This window comes from Xiphias gladius, chromosome 12 (genome assembly GCF_016859285.1).
Source record: "Xiphias gladius isolate SHS-SW01 ecotype Sanya breed wild chromosome 12, ASM1685928v1, whole genome shotgun sequence".
Taxonomy (NCBI): domain Eukaryota; kingdom Metazoa; phylum Chordata; class Actinopteri; order Istiophoriformes; family Xiphiidae; genus Xiphias; species Xiphias gladius.
The window spans coordinates 19,371,058-19,392,000 of record NC_053411.1 but is presented as its reverse complement, the minus strand read 5'-3'; the positions used below and the strand labels follow the sequence as shown (position 1 = coordinate 19,392,000).

At 44.9% G+C, this 20,943-nt stretch overlaps 3 protein-coding genes across 6 annotated transcripts in view; 1 reads left to right on the top strand and 2 right to left on the bottom strand.

Moving 5' to 3' along the window:
* ephb4b (eph receptor B4b) overlaps positions 1-1,816 on the bottom strand; it is a 30,893-nt gene extending 29,077 nt beyond the window's left edge. For both annotated transcript variants that reach the window (XM_040140691.1, XM_040140692.1), the window contains exon 1: positions 1,012-1,816. In XM_040140691.1, coding sequence (XP_039996625.1) covers positions 1,012-1,105 — 94 coding nt within the window. In that variant the 5' untranslated portion in view covers positions 1,106-1,816. The remainder of the gene's footprint in view (positions 1-1,011) is intronic.
* Positions 1,817-6,393: 4,577 nt separating this feature from the next.
* Positions 6,394-15,854, top strand: trappc1 (trafficking protein particle complex subunit 1). 3 transcript variants are annotated; one of them, XM_040140870.1, is made up of 6 exons: positions 6,394-6,560; positions 12,461-12,505; positions 12,929-13,027; positions 13,119-13,189; positions 13,278-13,416; positions 15,587-15,854. In XM_040140870.1, exons 3-6 carry the CDS (start codon positions 12,929-12,931, stop codon positions 15,713-15,715), a joined length of 438 nt encoding a protein of 145 aa, XP_039996804.1. In that variant the 5' UTR covers positions 6,394-6,560; positions 12,461-12,505; the 3' UTR covers positions 15,716-15,854. The 3 variants fall into 3 exon arrangements, with proteins under 3 accessions (XP_039996804.1, XP_039996803.1, XP_039996805.1); XM_040140869.1 differs by lacking the exon at positions 6,394-6,560 and adding an exon at positions 12,221-12,328; XM_040140871.1 differs by lacking the exons at positions 6,394-6,560; positions 12,461-12,505 and adding an exon at positions 12,524-12,592.
* psmb6 (proteasome 20S subunit beta 6) lies at positions 8,030-12,288 on the bottom strand. Its single transcript, XM_040140858.1, has 7 exons — positions 12,169-12,288; positions 11,519-11,586; positions 11,355-11,420; positions 10,317-10,382; positions 10,095-10,224; positions 8,458-8,602; positions 8,030-8,224 (listed from the first exon to the last, which is right to left on the bottom strand). The coding sequence occupies exons 1-7, from the start codon at positions 12,265-12,267 to the stop codon at positions 8,097-8,099; spliced, it is 702 nt and encodes a 233-aa protein (XP_039996792.1). The 5' UTR covers positions 12,268-12,288; the 3' UTR covers positions 8,030-8,096.
* Positions 15,855-20,943: the final 5,089 nt, after the last annotated feature.

Sequence of the window (20,943 nt, the reverse complement as noted above, 5' to 3'; positions counted from 1 at the left end):
ACTGTTGTTTAATCGATGAGTCGAACAGTCAGTCATCAACATTCTCTGTCAGTTGACTGATCAATGAATCGACTTTTTAACACGAGAGTGAAGGTTAAAGAAAGAGACAAGTTTTGAAGCACGAAATGGTTCCTGGAGTTTTGTGATGTCGTGGTTCTGTAAGGAACCTTGAGGAATGCATGAAATGTTCTCCACCTGCGGAGTTAACGAGCTTCAACAGAACCACACTGGGTTCTTTAATCTAACATACCTTTCATTCCTGGGCTTGGGTTTGAGATTTCCGTTTCTTTTTCACTGGCCTTTAAACCAAACTCCATTCGAAAAAGCCTGAAAACACGTCTGAACCTGCTTCACTGTACATTTCGCTCTTTTTCATAAAGAACCTCACTTTCATTTGAGCTGAAACTCGATTTAGTCGAGAAGTGATTGACAGAAAATTAACCTGCAGCGATTTGGTAGCGGATTAATCGTTTTTAAGCAAAAATGCTCAAGATTTACTGGTTCCAGGGCCTCAACTGGGAATGTTTTCGGTCGGTGACATCTGAGGTGGTAATTACAGCAGAGCAGAAATACTATCAGCAAAATGTACCAACAGTATCAAAATCACCGTGGAGCTAATTCAGCTGATCTAATTTAAACCATTACTATCAATGACGGGATATTTTATCAGCTGAGCCTTCCTGGGTGAAAGAGTAACTTTTCGCGGCTTTTCAATAAATGCAGTAAAACGTCCAATATGTTCCTCGAAATACTGCACAGTAGCGGAGTGGAGTGGGTAATTGTACTTATTGATTCTCCACTATTTCCTGATCAGACGAACTGATCACCGAAGGAAATAATCACCAGAGTAATCGATAGTGTAAAGCATCAGTAGTCGTAGACCTTTCCATATTGATCTGTTGCAGGCTCCTATTGGCTGATCCCGACGTGACTGGATTTAACTGTATCCTATCCATAACGATACTGATCTACAGTGAAGTGACAGTCTGTGATTATTGATGATCATCTTACCTTCCTCGGCCCGGCAGCGGCTCAGCAGGAGCAGCGGGAGGAGGAGAAGCGGCAGCCCGCAGGAGGAGGCCCGTAGTCCCGTCCGACCCTCCATCTCACCCTGTCCGACCAAATCCAGACCCGATCGGTCCCCGCGTCACTCCACAGCCGATCAGACCTATCGATCACCGATCACTGACCGTCAGCTCGGCTCGCTCTCAGCCGGCCGCGCGCGCCTCATTGGAGCCCCAAAACCGAAAAGGATCAAAAAGACTTTTCCCTCAGAGTTGATGATCGGCGTGATGGAGAGATCGGAAAATCCTCCACACGGACGAGAAAGTCTCCAAGATGGAGGCCTCCGATCCGGACCAGAAAAACTTCCCAAAACAGATCAAAAAGTGAAAAGCCGGAGTCCTTCCACTCCTCCAACCCTGCCCGGGGGTTTTCCTCTAGCTCCCCTCCTCTTTCCGACTCTCTTTCATCTCTCCATTGCGCGTCCTTTCTCTCACTTTCTCCCCTCTCTGTTTGTACCCTTTCCTCCAGGAGAGAGAAGCGGGGCGCGGCTGCCTCTGACACCGTGAGATGAGCGCTGGGAGGCGGCCTGGTGAGCAGAGAAGGGTCGGTGGAACGACCGGAGGGCGGAGGGGGGCTTTAACAGACGCGCAGACGCGCAGACGCGCACACACGCACACACGCACACACACACACACACGCACACTTACAAAGAGCGGGTAGATGGCGACCAGTCAGAGCTCCGTGAGCGCGCCTGTGTCCCAGTGTTCCCAGCTTGTTTCTGCTTTTCCAGTTAACACATCCAGAGACCCGAAGAGGCAGAGAAAGTTGGGACAAAAGCTGCCGGACACAAGTTTTCTGGCTCCACCCAGAACGCGCCCGCGATTGGCTGACCGGTCTGTCCGTCATCGCTGGGGGGGCGGGGCCGGCGCTCAGCGACAGACTGGACGAACCCGTCTGTCGCTCTCTGCCTGTCTGTCTCTGTCGCTGACCAACAAAACAAATACCTGAGGGACCGAGTGTGGAAATAAACGGGAGAATGAAAGTATGACAGCAACAGCTGATCCTGTCCCTTCGGGACCCAGTTCTTATTCCTGCTAAGTTTTTTTATTAGTTGTGCAAATAAATAAATGATAAACGGAATAAAAAACATTCGAAAAACGTCATCTGTTTACTGATCAATACTGGTCTGATTGACGGCTCCGTTATTATCAGCGGTAAATATGAAAGATGATGATCCTGCCTTGAGGATTCATTCTCAGCACTTATCTTATTTTCTACTGAATTGTGTTTGTTGTTTTATACCATTCGGCTCTTTGTTGTATCCTGTTCTTATCTCCGTCTTTGTGTTTAATGTCATTCAGCTGCTGTGACGCCATCGTTTATTTTGAGGGTCATGAAAATACTCTGTTTATCCAGTTCAAGCTTTTATCACAGAGCTGTTGTAAAAATGTTCCAGTTCTTAGTTTTGAGTGATGAAACAAATCAGGAGAACATTTCTGGAGAAGCAGGAAAAAAAGTACCTTGATTATCTACTTCAACTTCAGTCTCAAGAACCCATGAAACATATTTTTTCCTCTTCCGCTGTTTCATTTCGTTGACGTCAGCTGCTGCTGAAGAACTGGACTGATAACGCAGAGAAAGCCACGGGACATTTCTGATCAGATCAGGCTGACCCGATCAATAGTTTGCAAACGGAGAACGCTAACATTATCAGATGGGGACGTGGAAGCAGCTTATGACGATGATGGTGATGAAGTTTTTCAGGACTGTGTCACAGGTGTAAACACAACCAGCCTGCGTGTGTTTACACCTCAGACGGACAGAAACCACATCCGGACGCCTGAAACTCGAAAGTCTGGGGTTTCGTAATCGGCCACAAGTGACGGGTTCACATCCGAAACAAGAAACGGTTTCCTCGGCTTGTGGTTCATTTGTTTTTATCTTCTGTGTGAAGAGCGAGTCTGGACTGAACACACGGTTTATTACATTCTAGCTGATCTACAGCGGTTGGTGGTTTTGGATGCATCGTCTTCTACATGTTGACCCGAGGTCTGAAACTACTCCAGAACAGCACAGCTTTATTTTACTGCGGCGGATCCAACCTGACTGGAAACATGTGAAATCCCGAGAGGGAAATCTCGGACTGGAGTGGTCCAGATCCAGAGCTGAACCCTGACCCTCGAAGACCGTCTGTCGCTCTGGTAACCCTCATTAGACGTCAGATCTTCAGACATGCAGTCCTTGGAACCAGAGACTTTCCTCTAAAGAACAGAACCCCCGCCACGAGAAACACACCTCCAGTTCTTTCAGAAAACTTTTGCTAGCTGTGGGTTGAGGTGGTGCCATGTGACCTCTTCTCACCTGTCGTGTGTGTTGAATACAAGCAGCAGAGGCGTCAGGAATCCGGCGTCTCATCTGGGCCACAGACAGCTGGTGTCTGTCTGACTCAAGCCTCTTTGTGCCAGGTTTACAGTGAACACCTTTCCTCTCGCTTTGGCTGCTTGTCTCTCAAGCAAAGTCTCCGAATGAAACCACAAAGTGCGTCTTTTTTCCCACGTTGCGTCTCCATCAGCAGGACGACACTGTCTCTCCGTGTCCTCAGCACCGTCACACTTTACTGTTGTACAATAAGTCTGTTTTATGTTGTGACAACACTGTGGTTCTAAGGGTGGTTGGGTTTACAGAAGCATCTTGGTTTGGGGTATAATGACTACCTACTAGTACAGGTTAGAGGACCCTGGTCGTCACGGTTACTGTCATAACCAGGTGGTTAAGGTTAGCGAAGGATAGCGGTTGGAAACAGGAAACATCAGAAACAGTTACAGTCTGGCGCTTTGGGAACTGTCTGTGCAGTGTGGATGTTAAATCAGCTGTTTTATTTAGGGAGTTTGGTGTGGCTGTCGTTTAGCAGTGTCAGGTGGGACGCTGACGCTGTAGCTCTTACTTGCTGCATGTGGAGCGAGCGTGGTCGTCCAACACGCGGCTGCAGATAACGATTATTTTCTTGATCCATCGGTTGCTTTGTCTGTAAAACGTCTGAAAACAGTGAAAAGTTTCCCAGAGTTCAGTGCGACGGCCGACAAAGAGGTTAAAGCAGGTTTAAATTTCACACCTGAAGCTCCATCCAAAGCAGGCGAGACTGGGCGAGAGACATTATTTCAGCATGCAGAGAGAGAGAGAGAGACAATGATGTCACATCTCTGTCAGATGAAAGGCTGTCACCTCCCTCTCTGTTAGAGGATAAAAGACGGGGGTCAGGTATCAGGACCCCCCCCCCCCGGTGTCTCTGCCTTTCTCTCTCTGGTCTTTGTCAGCGGAGGTGTCAACGAGCGGAGAGAACAAAACAACTACAGGAGTACAGGAAGGGGGAGGAGGTGAGACAGAGGAGACAAGGAGGGAGGAAGGAAACATGAGAAGTAAGGAGGGAGAGGAGGGAACAAGAAAAGAAAGTCAAGCGGGAGGAATGAGGAGAAGATGGAGAAGAGAGGATGGAGGAGAAAGAAAAAAATCCAGATGAAAACCAGGAGGGAAGGAGGGGAAGAGAACTCGAAGGGAGGAAGGAGAGAAGGAGGGAAACAGAGAGGGACGGTGTAAATCAAGGAGAGGAGACAGACAGGATAGAGGAGGGAAGAGAGACGGCAGGGAGTATGAAAGAAGAAACATTTGAGGTGAGAGGAAGGAATGAGGAGAAACAAGGAGAGGAGGTGAGGGGATTAAGAGGAAGGAAGGAAAGGAGGGACAGAAATGAACGGAGGAGAGGTGGATTGTGGGAAACTGTCACCTGTCTGTCAAACCCTGAAAAAAGAGGGAGAACGACAGGAAAAGAAGACGACCAGGTTTGACAGACAGGTGATAGACCCGCCTCCAGAGCTGAAGAACAGAAAAAAGGAGGGAAAGAAAAGCGAAGAAGGAAAGATCAGTAGAGAGAGAGAGTCTGAAACATCCAAACATCTGTACGAGTCTGCTCATTTATTCGTATTCAGTCTTTGTTACATCTCTGGACGTGAGTCCGGGACTGTTGCTCCGGACGTGTTTCACTTTCTTTATGGTGGTTTTGGATAAAACTGTGTGTTTCTGTCTGATCTGAAAAAGAGAAAAGATGAGAAGGAGCTGGAAAAAGAGGACGAGGAAAGAAGTGACCGGTCCTTTAGTCCAGCTCTCTCTCTCTCTCTCCAGTAACACCTGAGAGTCGATCGTCTCTTCCTCTGTTCAGTCGTCACGTCAGTGTAAACATCCCTCCCCCATCCCTCCTTCTCTCCCTCCTCGTTCGGGCTCCACTCCCACTGAGCTGTACCTCTGTATCTGAGCCTCTGGAACCTCCTCAAGGACCATTTAAGACCTCTGAAGGACTCCAGGATCCCCCTCAAGGACCCCTGAAACCTCCTGAAGGACGCAGAGAACCTATACAATAGGCTCTGGAAACTCTTCAAGGCCACATGGAGCCTCCTCCAGGACCATTCGGGCCTTGTGGACCTCTGGTACCTTCTCAAGGTCACTGGAACCTCCCCAGGGACCTTCAGTCAGGCCAGCGGAGCGACTGGAGAGGAGCCGGGGGCCGATTTATCGGAACAAAGACAAACTTTTCGTAGGTTTAAACCCCGTAATGGTACAAAAATAACAACCAGCCCAATTAAAGGAAAAGCAGCGAGAAACTCCAGCAACACCAGTGTAATGAAGTGGACTTCAAGTCTAGGTCTGGTCAGATCCTTGTTACCTTTTTAGCTCCTTCCCTCCATCCTTCTTCTTCAGAGGATGATGGCGGCGAGTGAGACAGTCAGTCAGACAGACAGACGCCCGTCTCTGCTCAGCAGGGACCGATGTGGACGGAACAATGAGGAGGAAACATCAAAATGACCCAGAGCGATCCAGAGGAGGCACCGAGTCCTCGTACGGCTGTCACGGTCAGCGTCTGTGGTTCCGACGCGGATCTGTCTCCACCTGCTGGACACTGCCATGAAACGCAAGGAAGCGGCCGTTTGTGGGGCTGATATTAACAGGTTGATCAGATCGATGAGGACAACCCATCACCAAATACTGTCCATCTGTCAGATGCCACAGGTACAGGCAGTAAAGACGTCACCTGGCAGCAGGTAGGTGTGCTGTCAATAAAAGGGACACGATTTTATTCTGGTGGTTTCTGTCCGGTAACGTTCTTAAGCTCCAAACATGTTTGTGAAAGTCTTTGATCAACTGATATATTTAATATTAACGGGAAGTTGACTGTGTCAGGTATTCAGTCTTAATGTTGTCAGATGCTTTTCATGCTGAATCCAATGTGTCACACCTGTCCGCTACCTGCGGGCTCGTGAACGTGCTCAAGACTGCAGGTGTGGATGCTGGGACGGACCCGGAGAAAATGCAGGACGACAGTCTGTGAAATTTATTTCCAGCTTCCGGGATTCTACACCTGTAGTCTGGAGCACTGGAGATCCCACAGGTCGCAGACAGGTGTGTCACCCCGGTCCGCCGCTCCTCTTCAGTCCTGCCGCTGCTGGTGATGAGTCTACAAACTGGTTTTAGGACTGACGTAAATCAGCAGAGACGAACAAATACAGGTTCGGGACACAGCATGAAGAACATAATTCACATCCTAACACAGAGTTCTATCAGAAACGCCCCAGAGGGTTTCACCTGATGTCCACAATCTGGTCCTCTTATCCGCTCATATCTGAAATGGTTTCTGTTTGTCCAATACTTCATTCAAAATGGAATCAGACCGAAACCGTCTTTTTTTACCTGAAGCACATCTTCGTTTCTAACTGAATTTCATGCAGTAAAAGCGTCGGATCTGACTCATGTGTTCATTATGTGGAAGTTAAATAAAACCCGATGCAGGATGTGCAGTGATTGAGCGACGGACTGGCGGTTTACTGGTTGCCCCCCCCGCGCCCCGCCACCACCACAGGAAACAGACCCCTCCCCTGTGGACCATCGGCATGGTGACCCCGGGACAATAAAGGTTAAAGCAGGAAGGAGCAGCTCCTGTTCAGCTGCTGCGGAGAGACGAGAGACGGACGCCATTTTGATGTGAACCATTCAAACCACCGCCCAAAGCTCTGTGCTCTTACTGGGATACTGGTTCATACTTCATTTGGGCATAAATGTGTTGCGGTGGTTCAAAATGCCGCCTCCAGAAGAACAGAAAAAGCATGAAGTCTCTTGGTTTGACTCCAAATCAGAAACTTCAAACTTGACTAAAAGTTTGGATTTGAAAGAAGTGGAGCTTTGCAGCAGCGTCTCACTGAGCTCCAACAGTCTGACGGAGCTGGTCCCACATCATGTCAGGTGTACGCCGGTTTGACCCTGACCCTGGATACAGTCACCATATCGGACACCGTACACAGGTTCAGATCCAAGTTTGTGAGCTGAGCCGCTGTATGAGAGAGAACTGACACAAGCTGAATCCGTATGTAGGGACGAAACAACAATCAGCAGCTTTTCTGATCGTCCATTAATCGTTTGTCATTTTTCAGGTGAACGTGAAATATTTTCTGCCAATGATTCCTAACCTGGGGAAGTTCTGCTACTTGTTTACTGAGCCTTAAAGCTGCTGTGAAAACTTAATCACTAAATCAATTCTGAATCCAGACACACCGACAGATCGCTCTCAGTACAAGGAAAGGACGAGAATGTCAAAATTATTTTCAAGGGACGACACAACGCTGTACAATTTCTCTTTTGTTCCATGTTTGCGGGTGTGGAAAACGTGTCTAAATGGTTCCAGGTTTTCCAGGACACGTGGGAACCCTGTTAACAATGAAACGGAATTGTTAGTTGCAGCCTGTTGTGTCGGATGCTGCTGGTACACGGCATTTGGTTTATATGGAACCGGTGAGGGCACCTACTCTGATCAGTGATCATGTATTACCCTCGACACAACCTGTTGGAGGCTGAATGTGGGTCAGACTGTGCTCGGACGGAAACAGCCCAAACTGTTGTACCTGTCTGACTAGGAGCAAAAGTGGCCAATCAGGTGACTGTTTGAACTTTACGTTATATTTTACAATAAAAACAGCACAACGAGGACAGATTCAAACCTTTAATGAGACAAAAAACCGGACATGTTAACACAGCACCCCTTGTGTGTGTGTTCAGTGTGTGGAGAATTTAGGCAGCTGGTTTCCCAGTATAACGCGTCTCTCCACTCCCTCCTCTGAGATGGTCGCCAGTCTGACCACACCTCCGCTGGAGCCGTCCCTCTCCATCGCCAAAGACAGAGCTGAGACACAGGCAGACAGGTGAGACACAGGCAGACAGGTGAGACACAGGCAGACAGGTGAGACACAGGCAGACAGGTGAGACACAGGCAGAGAGGGCAGACCCAGAGTCAGACAGATGCAGATGCAGCTTGTCTTTTCCAGTTTCTGTACTTTAAAAACTTGCATGTCAGGGTCAGTAGACGTGCAGGGGACACCAACTCCCAGCATGCCTTGCAACAGCAGCAGCGTGTACCTGTAGCAGTGAGTTCCAGACACTGGTCTTTGCTCAGTCCTGGTTTGTAGTTGGAGTCCATGAAGCCGTAAATGTAGGTACTGCCGCTGCCGCCCACTGACACCGGCTGCCTCACCAACATCCCACCAATAGGGACACAGTACACCTGAGACACAGACAGGTAACAGAGACAGGTGAGCAGGTAGACAGCTGGTGTTTAGAGTATGATTATTTCTAACCTGAGTATAAAGATAAAATCTGCTGTGTGAGACGTTTGCCTTCACATTTTAGTTTTTTCTAACAAACTGAATCAGCAGCTTATTGGAGAAGTTTTGGACAAAGAAAAAAAAACTTTGGCCTGATGGTGGCGCTAGATGCAAGGTTATTTCAGTCCCTCCTGAGGGACCATGAACATCTGAGTCCATCCAACAGTTTTTGAGACGTTGGGTTCTGGACCAGAACTGTGAAGCTCCACGGAGCGACTAGTGACAGGTTGCCAAAAGTTAAAATCTGAAACGTCACTGTCAGTTAGATGATTAACATCGAGGGTACAAGGAAATATAAAGCTTTATACTTTAGCTCCAGCCAGCTGATTAAAATAAACCTTTTCACTTTCCTCTCTCATTTAACTTTCACCAACTCATTTTGTTTTTCAGTCTTTTTCTTGGCACATGTTTGTTTATCTTTACATTTACCAATTTAACTTGTTTGGCCAAGAAAAATATTAAAAATATTTCTCTTTTTCCAACAACTGACTGGAGGATAAGGGAAACCAACGAGGAACTATATTTCTGTTTCCACTTCATTTAAATTATTTAACTCACTGTGTTATTAATGGATATATCTGAAAGTCTTTTACTGCATTTTGTCAGTGAAATAAAGGGACCTAGTGTTTCTCAGGGTTTCCCCAGGTTTGACTGAAGTTAAAGTTTTTTTTAGGACCACTGTGAAGGTAATTAAAACCAGTTTCACCATCACAATGTCTGTAAATTTATGATGGAAAGCCAGTTGGAACGATATGGAATACAATTATTTATTATTATTATTATTATATCACTGTTAGTGCCCCCCAGCAGTATATAACAGAAATTCCTAATTACATAATTAATGCAATTAATGTGGCCTGCACCGGATGGATTATTAACCCATTAAAAGTCATTTCTTATTATTAAAGCTGAAACAATGTCAATGAATCAATTGTTCCATCAAAAGAAAATCATTAAGTATTTTGATAATCGCTCTATCATTTCAGTCGTTTTTCAAGCTAAATTTTGCTTGTTTTAGCTATAACATGTAATTTCGGGGTCATATACGGAACTTAATTAAATATCTTTGACAAAACAAGAAAAAAGATGAAAGATGGTTTTTAAGGCTTTTGTAAATGAAATGTAAGATATTTTTAAAATCTTCTGAGACCCCTTTTTTTTTTTTTTTTTAAAGGAGCTGAATTCAGTATTTCAGATCCCCTGATTTTTATTTTACTAACTCATCCCTGCAAATGTTTTTCAGTCATCCTGATGTAACAGCACCATCTAGTGAGCACATCGAGAGGTGTAGGAATAAAACTTTAAATAACAGTGTTTCCACCCAGTTTGTGTGTCATCAACACGTGTGTGTGTGTGTGTGTGTTTGTATGTCCAGCGCGGGTGGTGTAGTACCTGCCCCCCCTTCCTCCTATCCCAGCCTGCCACCAGTATCCCAGCTGTCAGCTCCTCTCTGTAACGGTAGCAGCTCGCTCTGAACAGATTGGCCGCCGTCTCCACCAGTGGGGGCTCGTCCAGCTCGATGCTGAGGGCGGGACCACACGCACAGATGAACGTTAGCCACATCTGATTGGACACTGAGGCTGTCAATCGCACTGAGCTGTGTTTCTGTGTTACCTGTGGAAGCCCAGCTGATAGGTGACCACGTCAGCGATGGCCTGAGTGTCGGCAGCTGATCCAGACCTACAACCCAGTCGCAGCATTTAACATACAATACATATTCTAGGTTCCTAACAAGGTTCTGCGGCTCCTTAAGAGTTAAGACATTTATAAAAAATCTTGGGTTCTAAAAAACTCCTACAATAAAAGGTTCCAGGATTCCTAAGGGTTGTAGGGTTCTTTAGTCACAAGCTTGGTCTTTTAAAGTTTCTAATAAGAAGGTTCTGGTTTCCTCAAGAGGTTCCTGGGTTCCTAAAAAGTTCTAATGAAAAAGTTCAGGGTTTCATAAAAGGTTCCCGGGTTTTCTAAATAGGTTCCTGTGGTCCTGGGAAATTCCCAGTAAAGTGTTCAGATGTTCCTATAAAAAAGGTTCTGGGCTTCCTCAAAGGGGTTACTGGATTCTTAACAAAGTCTTACAAAAGTTTCTGTTACAAGGGTCTGGCCTGCATAATAGGTTCCTGGGATCTTAAAAGTACCTTTTACCAATTCTGGAGATTTTTAAATGGGTTCTTGAGTTTTTGAGAAGTCCCCAGGTAAGTTTAAACACGCTCCTCACATAGAAGGTTGTCCCTCTCCTTTGGGGTTTTTTGGATCCTTAAAAGTTCCTATGAAGAAGGTTCTGGGCTTTCTAAAAAAAATTCCCTGGTTCTTAAAAAGGTCCTGTTTGATTCTTACTGGGTTCCTGTAAAAGGTTTTGGGCTACCTAAAAGTTTCCTGGAATTTTAAGGCCCAGTTAAGTTTTTAAAACTTTCTAAAAGAAGGTACCTGGACTCCGAAGTCCCCTTTATAGTACACTCAATTTTCTGGAAATGGGTTCTGGGTTTTCTAAAAGGTTCCTGTGCTGAGCCTGAGCTTTTCTGTAAGGATAGATGGTTGGGAAAAGAACCCTTTTTTCTAACTTTCAGGCTTTAAGAGCTGGTCACAGTATATACACAACGTAAAAACAAGTTGAATTCATGCTGAAGAAAAGCCGAACACACTGCTTCAGTAACTGACCTGCAGCAGAAGATCCGGTCGTGGATCGGAGTCAGTTTGTCTGTGACTCTGTTGGCAATGTAGGCTCTGACCGACAGACAGACAGACAGACAGACAGGTTTAATTGTGTGTTTACTACATACATAATAATAGAGAATCATACACACTCGGTTTGTTTTTCTTACCCTGTGGTGGTGCGAGAGTCTGCACCAATCACCACCCCTTCATCGTACTCCACCGCCATGATGGTGGTCTGCCAGACAGACAGACAGTTTTTCAGTGTTTCTGTCATAGTGTCAGCGTGCAATATGCCAGTATATACCCTGACACATTATAAACTCTCACTTTAACACCTTTGGTGTTGTTGTGAGCATTGTTACAAACCAGTGAGCATGACTCTTAATGATTTACTGGATTTATATTACGTTAACGTCACTGTGATGAAGAATCGTTTTGACCAAGTGAGTCCGTTATCGGACAGGCCATTCATTCTAGTATGGCTATATAATCATAGTATAAAAACGTCCGGTAATGGATCTAGGACCATTAGCAACAATGACCTCACTCTGGTACATCACTGAGATTTTGTCTCTTTTATATTAAAGTTTTCAGTTTCAGGCTCTCCCCCAGGACTGGTTCACGTCCAGTCCGGCCCGCACCGGTTCGCTTCGGTCTGTTATTGGTCCGAACTTTGACAGTTAACCAGAGTTAGCGTTAGCCCCCGTTAGCTGCTGCAGAACTGCTGTCTCATTCAACCGCTGTTCACTGTTTATGAAATTCCTACCGGGACAGAACCCGATTTGGTCCAGTCCGGTCGCTCAGACTCTTTACTCACCCCAGTGCTGACTTCCTGGCTGGTCCAGTCCGGAACCAGGTCGTTTTTAGAAGAAATTCGCTGCCCGAAGTACGGCATCATTGTCGCTGCTGTCGCCATCTTGTTTCTATCTGTGCGAACGCGAGAGGCGGGAGATTTACACAGTTAGAGGAGATAACAGGTTGAAAACAAAATCACAGACAAACCTGTCCCGTTGAATCACATCTCAGATTTAATGATATGTTTTTTTGTATTTCAAAAACTCAATCTAATTTTATAAAACTAAATAAAACAGTTTTCTTCTGGCATGTAGGCGGACACCTCTGCAGCGGGGTCCTGCGAGTAACAGGAAGAGAAGGTAAACACGGCTGCCGATTTTCAAAAATGCTTGATAAACTTCACCTTAAAAGACTTATTTCAAAAATTTTCACTGCAATTTGTTGATGTATGACATTTCTTATACTTGTCTACGAACAATGTTTCGTATAAATGGTATTTTAATAGAGAATATCAGCCGATTTGACTGCCGTCCGGTGCAGTCTACTCCGACCGGAGAACACTTAATAGATTTAAAAAAAATGTATACTTGATAGAAAAGAGAGTCAAAGTTTTAGACGCTAGATGAACCAGTCTTTAATTCGGAGATTATTAATATTTATGAATGTATTAATATTTTAAAGAATTTATTGCATGCGTCCAGAGTGTGTAAAAGGTGTTTAATGTTGCTCTGACAGTAAAACGATGAGAGTAACTGTCTGATATTCGCTGGTGTTTATTTCAGATGACCGTCCATAACTTGTACATATTTGACCGGAACGGAAACTGCCTGTATTACAACGAGTGGAACCGCAAGAAGCAGGCGGGAATCTCCACAGATGAGGTGAGAGGATAAAGCCTTTGATAAAGACGGAACAAAACCAAAGCAAATAAAAACCTTTACACTTCCTGTGTCTGTGTCTGTGTCTCTGCAGGAGTTTAAGCTGATGTATGGAATGCTGTTCTCCATCCGCTCATTTGTCAGTAAGATGTCTCCACTGGACATGTATCCTTCACAACACCTGTGTACCTATGATCTACCTGTCTGCCTCTACCTGTCTGTCTGTGGTCCTTAGCAGCCTGTCTGTCCTCAGGAAGGAGGGCTTCCTGTCCTTTCAGACCAGCAAGTATCGTCTTCATTACTACGAGACTCCCAGTGGACTGAAGTTTGTCATGAACACCGACCTGTCTGTGACTAACGCAAGAGACACACTGCAGAACATATACAGCAACGTAAGACACACACACACACACACACACACTTTGTTGTCTCAGGCTGCTCTCACCTCTGACCTTCTTGGTTCGGTCCCTTTAGGCTCATGAAAAGTCTGTCACTGATTTTAACATGAATTCAAAAGATAAGCTGACGTTAAGTCCTTCTGCTGATTGTGAGCTGTTTAGAAAGTCATCTCCTACAGAACATCTGTGGATCTTAATGTCTGAAAAAACAGTGAATTGAATTTTCTTTTAGTAATAATCAGTTGTTCTTGCATTATTTTTTTAAAAACTTTTTTCTCAAAATACTGACCCTGTTTTTCTTGACATATTGCCACTGTTTTATCAAAATCTTCTGATTAGTTTTAATTCTGTCAAAACTCTGGACATTTTAGTCTCGTCTTAGTCAAGAACAAGAATGGGCATTTTAGTCAAACCTCGGCAAACTGCTTTCAAATAAGATGACATCCAACTGATTTTAACAGTCTAGAAAGATGCAACGACATTAGCAAATCTGATGCATCTAACTCCTGTAGTATGAGTCAATCAGAAAGTGACCAGAAAAGAGAAAAACCTTCACAATCAACAAGAACCTTGTGCAACAGCCCTGCAGTAAATCCTGTCCTCATTTTGTTCAGGACTGTTCCAGAAAGGATTTGATTTTATTCTGTAATTTCTTGGCCTTAGTGTTGGACCAGACTGTGTTACACAGTCAGAGTTTATAACAGGGTTGTTCACTAGCATTTAAATAAATTTGTAAAGAAACCTTGGAACCTCTTTGCACACAAATCAAGCTCAGTACTAGACAGCTGACGACTGCCCAACAGACTTTATTCAGCCCAAGTCAGTCTTCTACATTATATGCTGTGCATTTTAATAACCAGCAGAGGTCTCACATAGACCACATTTATCCGTCACAGACCCATTCAAAGATAACAGGACCTGAAATGTTTATGGTCATTAAGCTGTGTGTGTTTTAGCATGGTTAGCCAACGTAGCTACCGGGCTACTGAATTTCCTCGAGGCTAAATCTCCATCTGCAAGCAATGCAGCCGTGTCCCGTTGTTGTGAGATGCTAACAGATGTTGCTACAGCGCTGCCTTTAGTAGTTGACTTAAAACCGGCTTTAACAGTAAAGTGACGCCAGGGTAGGTCACCACGGTTTCTGTGTGGTGCACCTGAAGGTGTCTCTTCAGGTTTGAGGTTTTCTCTCCCGACAGTAAGTTACTACACACGGCAGCGTTATCTTTGAAGTGGGCCCAGCTGTGACCCGTTTTGTTGCCGTCATGTTCTTTTCCCTTCACTGTGTGTTTATCAGATCATAGCTCGGTCCAGTCTAACTCTGTTGGCGGCCAATCAGAGAAGCACATTTAGATGATGTCACTGTTTGAAAAACCACTCTGTGCCATTTCATCTAGTAAAATGTTAATTCTTGAAACAACATTTTAGCCTCGTCTGTTTTCGTCAACGATCTTACACGTTGACATCGACACAGTTGGTGTTTCTCATCATTGTCTCGTCTTGGGGGGAAAAAAGGTTATTGACGAACACATTTAATAATAGTTTTCGTTTACGACATTAACACTACCTCTGGAAATGTTTTATTTTATTAATGAAATATAATGACTTTTGTTCTCAAAGACTAACTTTCTGCTTGATATATTTATTCCTTTTTCTTTCTCAAAGTAAAAAAGAAAAGGTGTCATATTTCACAACTTCTTTTTTTCTCGAAATACTGCAACTTTTTCTCAAATCTTTTACTTTACTCTTGAAATGCTATCCTCAAAATAATAAACCATCGTTGCTCCGAACTTCTGACCTTTTGCTGATTCACATCAATTCTTTTTTCATTAGTTTAATGATTTTCTAACATTTAATCTGAGTCTAGGTCTCATTATGAAATGTTTAATGAGTAATTATGATATACTGACAAAAATGTCAGTGATACTTCTTGTACTTTGGCTGGTACTTAAATTCTTCTTCTTAAATGTAACTCTGTGAACCTGCAGGTTGGTTGTGTGATGTTAATGAAAAGGATTCTATGTTATCCAGGGCTTTTATTGTGAAGGATCTAAAGGCTTAAGACAAACAGAAGTTTCTCAATGAAACCTCACATCGTGTGTGTGTGTGTGTGTGTGTGTGTGTGTGTGTGTGTGTGTGTGTGTGTGTGTGTGTGTGTGTGTGTCAGTTGTATGTGGAGTACATAGTGAAGAACCCGGTGTGTGTGTTGGGTCACAGTTTGGACAGTGAACTGTTCAGCAGCCGACTGGACGCCTTCGTCAGAGCTCTGCCGTACTACAGCCCACGAGCCGCCTAACATACACAGTACATAAACACACACACACACACACACACACGGTGTTATTGTATTTATTGTGAACATGTAGCAGTCTGGTGTGTTTTTGCTTTGTATCTTCATCCCGACTCTGTGGAATTAAACTGATGCAGAAACGTAACGTCTGTCTGGTGTTTTATTCTGTCACTCTGCGTTTGTCTTCATTTATCGGGCAGGTAGCAGTCGACGAAGCAGTTTACCGGTTGAACCGGTCTCACTTCAGTAAATCGCAGCTCTCTCTCTCCAGACGACCCTGGTCTCTTCCCTGCTGCCGCTCCGTGAACACGACTCGCGGCTCATTTAGCCCATTTTGACACTGTCTTACTCAGCACAGAGGAGCTGATGAGCGCTGGTTAAAACTCGGCGACAGCTGGGTCAGCGCGTCAGTTGGCCAACGCGCACCGCACGACCCTCAGAGCGTCCTTCGCGGTCGTGGAAACAGACGGCAGCCGGACGGATCGTGACCGCGGCCGTGTTCGCGCCAGGAACGATGCCGGTCCCGATAGCGACACCGGTGGTATCTCGGAAGATGCAACTCTCAGAGTAAAGGACTGCGGAGTGTGGAGGGTCATCAGGTTCATACCTGGAACCAGCACGTGTCTCAGGTGATCCGATCACACCTGGCGTTAAAAAGCGTCTCCCATGCGCCTCCGCTCACCCCTTGTGATCGGGTCTCACCTCCGCGGTCCACATGCAAGTACGCGTGGATCGGTTCCGTTTGCAGAGACCCAATGCGCTGTGGTTTTTCGCGGGTCCGACTGTGAGGAGACGGAGGACGGAGCCGCGAGGGGCTGAGCGAATGATGCGCTGCACACAGCTGGACAATGGCGTAAGGTTCAACCCATTAGACATAGTCAAAAAACAGAGAATCAGTGTGTGGAGGTCAGAATCGGGAAACACTGAGAGAATTCGGTTCATTGTGAATCTGTGGCGGGACGAGGACGTCGGTTGGGTAGGCGGTTCCTTCAGCGTGGCCCAGGACACATCTGCGTTCACACTGGCCCAGACCCCCTCCGAACGTGGTCTGGGTGATTGGATCTAAACGCGTCTCGGGTGCATTCACACCTGTACCTAGAGCCGTCCAGCTGTGATCGGATCAGCCAAGACCCGTGTTAATGTCGGGTCTGAACAGGGCCTTCGATTTCGTATTTTTAAAAAGCGTCTGCATCGTTCGGACATTTTGGCAGGTCCTCACTACTTCACATGTCAGTTTGAAGGTCCAGGCTTGGTTTAGGTCCGGGTTAGAATCAGGTTCAGTTTAGATTCGGGTTTAGGTTGGAATCGGGTTCAGGTTCATGTTAGGAGTTAGGGAATGCATTATGTCATCGAGGCTCCTCACATTTATAGAAAGACAAACACTGTGTGTGTGTGTGTGTGTGTGTGTGTGTGTGTGTGTGTGTGTGTGTGTGTGTTCAAACAGTGTAATCCCTGGGGTAACATAATCTTTAATCCCACTGAAAAACATACTGCCAGCCAGCAGCCCCACACACACACACACACACACAATCCATACAGGAAGAGATCTGGCTCTGTGAACATACGCCTCCATTATCCCATAGTTCCTCCCTCCAGCAGCAACCATCTGTCACATGATCCTGTCATGTAGATGAAGTGGAGCCACTCAGCTGCTCCGTGGTTTCATGGTCCGACCGCGGTTTGACCTCCTCATCTTCACAGTAACAGAGTAAAAAAGATGTTTTCTACTTTCATTTTTTATGAACGTGTCTGAGTTTTCTCTGTTTCCACCAGATGTCTGTCTCTGTATTAAATCTGTCGTAAAGAAAACGGAGGAATCTCTGATCTCAGCCTGTGTCTGTCTGTGACGGAAAGTGTTGGATTTGTGCGATGGGCAGACGATCTGATGGATTAGCGACAGGTTACAGCTGAATCTGTCCACTGTGTGGTTCTACTCGTTTCTACTCTGATATACGTCCTTCGACCAAAGAAGATCTCTCCTGTTATTGGTGCTTGTGTTTCAACTGATGAATGTTTTATGTGTGACAAAATAATCTCAACTCAAAGGTCCATTTTTATTAGCTTTTTGGAACAGCATCTAAATGACAGTGCTTTTATTTTCTAAAGAGAACAACTTAAAAATAAAAGCCCTCATGTTGCGTTCAGGTCACAGCGTTTAAATCGTAAGTCCGAGCAGCCGAGTGTGAAAAACCGTTCACGTCCGTGTCCGCCTTGAGATTCAGACTCAGAGATCTGGTGAATCTCTGACAGACGATGTCTGCCACTTGGTGAAAGAACCACGGACACGTCAACGGATTGATGACAGAAGGGCTGCAAATGCACTGTAATGAAACCCAACATTAACACTGGTACAAACCAATCGGCTCGATTTACAGCAGCTGTTTGTTTGGACCTGGTTTCACTTGGTAACAAACTGCTACAAACACGTAACAACAACCACGGAATAATAATTTAGTCTGTTCATCTGCTGTGACTACGGGGACGCCATCTATTTGGAAGAAAATACAGATTAGTCTCGTTTTTTGTGGTTCATTTCATACTTTACAACCCGAATGACACTGGGGGTCGTGTTAAAATGTGATGGGATGCTGCTCACATGCCTCCTGTCGATGGACTGACACTGTCTCTCTGCTGTACCTCTCAACAATGAAAACAAAACTGTGACAGAAGGTAAATTTGAATAAAAACGCTGGCTGGGTTCGATTATCTCTATACAGAGACAGAAACCTAATGGCTGCCTGTAAGAAGATCAATCCAAAACCTGATGGATGGTCAGGAAATGATCAGCAGGGACAGAGAGCAGGCTAAACTGGATTAAAGATACTGGCTCTTATTCAGGTACTATAAAAAAACGGTTTTCAGAACGTCACCATTGTTCAGAGGACGCTGGAACAAAACCAGAGTTTAATCTGCTGCTGTGATGTGTTCAGGGTCTGTGTAGAACCATCAAGGTCTCTGATCGGTTTCACTGTCAGTTTCTACCTCACTCTGCCACTCTCACTCTCTCTGTTCTGACATTTGACTTATGATTGTTTTTTTTATTTGGTGGCAGCAAGAACACCTTCACTTCATTGTACTCATTTTAAGTCTATGTGGTGGTTTTGAGTCTCTGTGGTGGCTTTGAGTTTCTGGTGGTTTTGAGTCTCTCTATTTGTGGTGGTTTTGAGTCTCTGTGGTGGCTTTGAGTCTCTCTATTTGTGGTGGTTTTGAGTCTGTGGTGGTTTTGAGTCTGTGGTGGCTTTGAGTCTCTGTGGTGGTTTATTTGACTTTCCAATAAGAGATATTCAGTCACTTCACACAGAGGCTCTGGACCAAGAGGCTCCTGGCTGTGTGCCTGATGGACCCGTTCAGTGATCCACGTCTCTCTCTCCTAAATGATTTTGTTGTGTGTGTGTGTGCGTGTGCGTGTGCGTGTGTGTGTGTGTGTGTGTGTGTGTGTGTGTGTGTGTGTGTGTGTGTGTGTGTGTGTGTGCGTGTGTGTGTGTGTGTGTGTGTGCGTGTGCGTGTGTGTGCGTGTGCATGAGATTAGAGTTTGATAAATTTGGATTCCGGGCATGAGGCCACATCTGACATCTGTACACAGAGTCTGGTATTTTGGAGCTGCAGGTTTTTAATCCCGGTCGTCGGTCATTAGTAACGGGACAGACAGACACGATAGTTGAGCTCTGATTGGTGGGATTATTCCAACGGGATTAATATCAGAGCTGCAGCAGAGAGACAGACAGACGAAGGTGGACAGAAACCTGAAAAGAGACGGAGTGTGGACGACAGGAATCAGACATCAGACACTCCTCAACAGGTACGACTGTTACTGGGTCTAATGTCAATACAGCAAGTATTCTAACCTTTAATAATGTTGTTGGTCTGACAAAAACGAATGACAAATACCGTGTATGTTTCTACATTATTGATGCTCTAACACTGTTTAAAATCATGCTTCTGTTAACAACAGCGTCCCGTACTGTGATGTCTTTGACTGATTCGATATTCTAGTTACGCTGTCGCCTGGTGGAAAAAATATTCAGATCTTTTACTTCACTAAAAGAATCCAAACAACAATGTAAAAATAAAAGTCCTGCATTAGAAACCGTCCTGAAAGAAAAGTGCAAATATCAGCAAAATGTACTTGTGAAAAAGGGAAAGTACTGGTTATGCAGCCGAATGGAACCTGTCAGAGTTGTGTTCTCGTGTCTTTTATTACTGGATCATTATTATTATATCAGTTTACCTACCTAATATTCCGTTTGTCAATGCATCGTGCTTCATGCGTGATCATGCTCACATAAACTTTTAATCAGCAAACCAGTCAGGAACCTCAGCTGACAGATGTGTAGATGGAGTTAGTCGTGAAAAGCGAAGTGTGGTGAAGACGAAGTGGCAGAAAATGAAAGTACTCGAGTACCACAAAATTATTCCAAAAGTAGAGAAGCTCTGTCAAAGTGTGTTCACAAAATTCGTTCAAAATATGAATGAATCTTAAACCCGACCAGCCGGGGTGTAGATTCTGTAGAGTCTTCACTCCACCAAAACCTTTCCTTCATCATTTCATTTGATAAAAAAACTCACTGAAGTGGGAAGATGAGGCGCTAACAACTTTGTTAATTGGCTCCTGTCTGACGTCCTCCTGTCTCTTAAATCTGTGTCTCTGTTGTGGAGTAAGTATCTAAGAGCATTTACTCAAGTACTGTACTACTTTATACTTTTACTTCACTACAGATCAGAGACATATATTGTTCTTTTCACTGCACTACATTTATTACAATACCGTAGTTACTTCCCAGATGAATAAAACAAAATACAATAAAAACAATCAATAAGTAAACAATGATGTACTGTTCCGGGATAAAGTAACACTGGGGGAAACAGCAGTTTATAAAGTTATTAAAACCAGCTCCACCTTCACCAGCAGCAGCATTAAGTGATGAGCACATTAATGCTTCAACAACATGATGTTAATCCGAAATGGGCCTTTCTGCATGATGAGTACTCGAAGTGTATTTTTACTTCAGTGAAACTGTGACTGCAGGAATTGAACTTGTAGCGGAGTATTTCTGCTCTGTGGCATCAGTACTTTTACTTAAGTAAGATGTCTGAGTGCCTCCTCCACCTGCGCGGAGCCGCAAACGAAGCGGCGTCCTCTGTTGTGGACTCTCTGGCTCCGGTAAAAGCCTGAATGGATTTACCTTGTCCCACAGGCGATCCCGGTGATCGCAGTGATTCTACTGAAACAGACT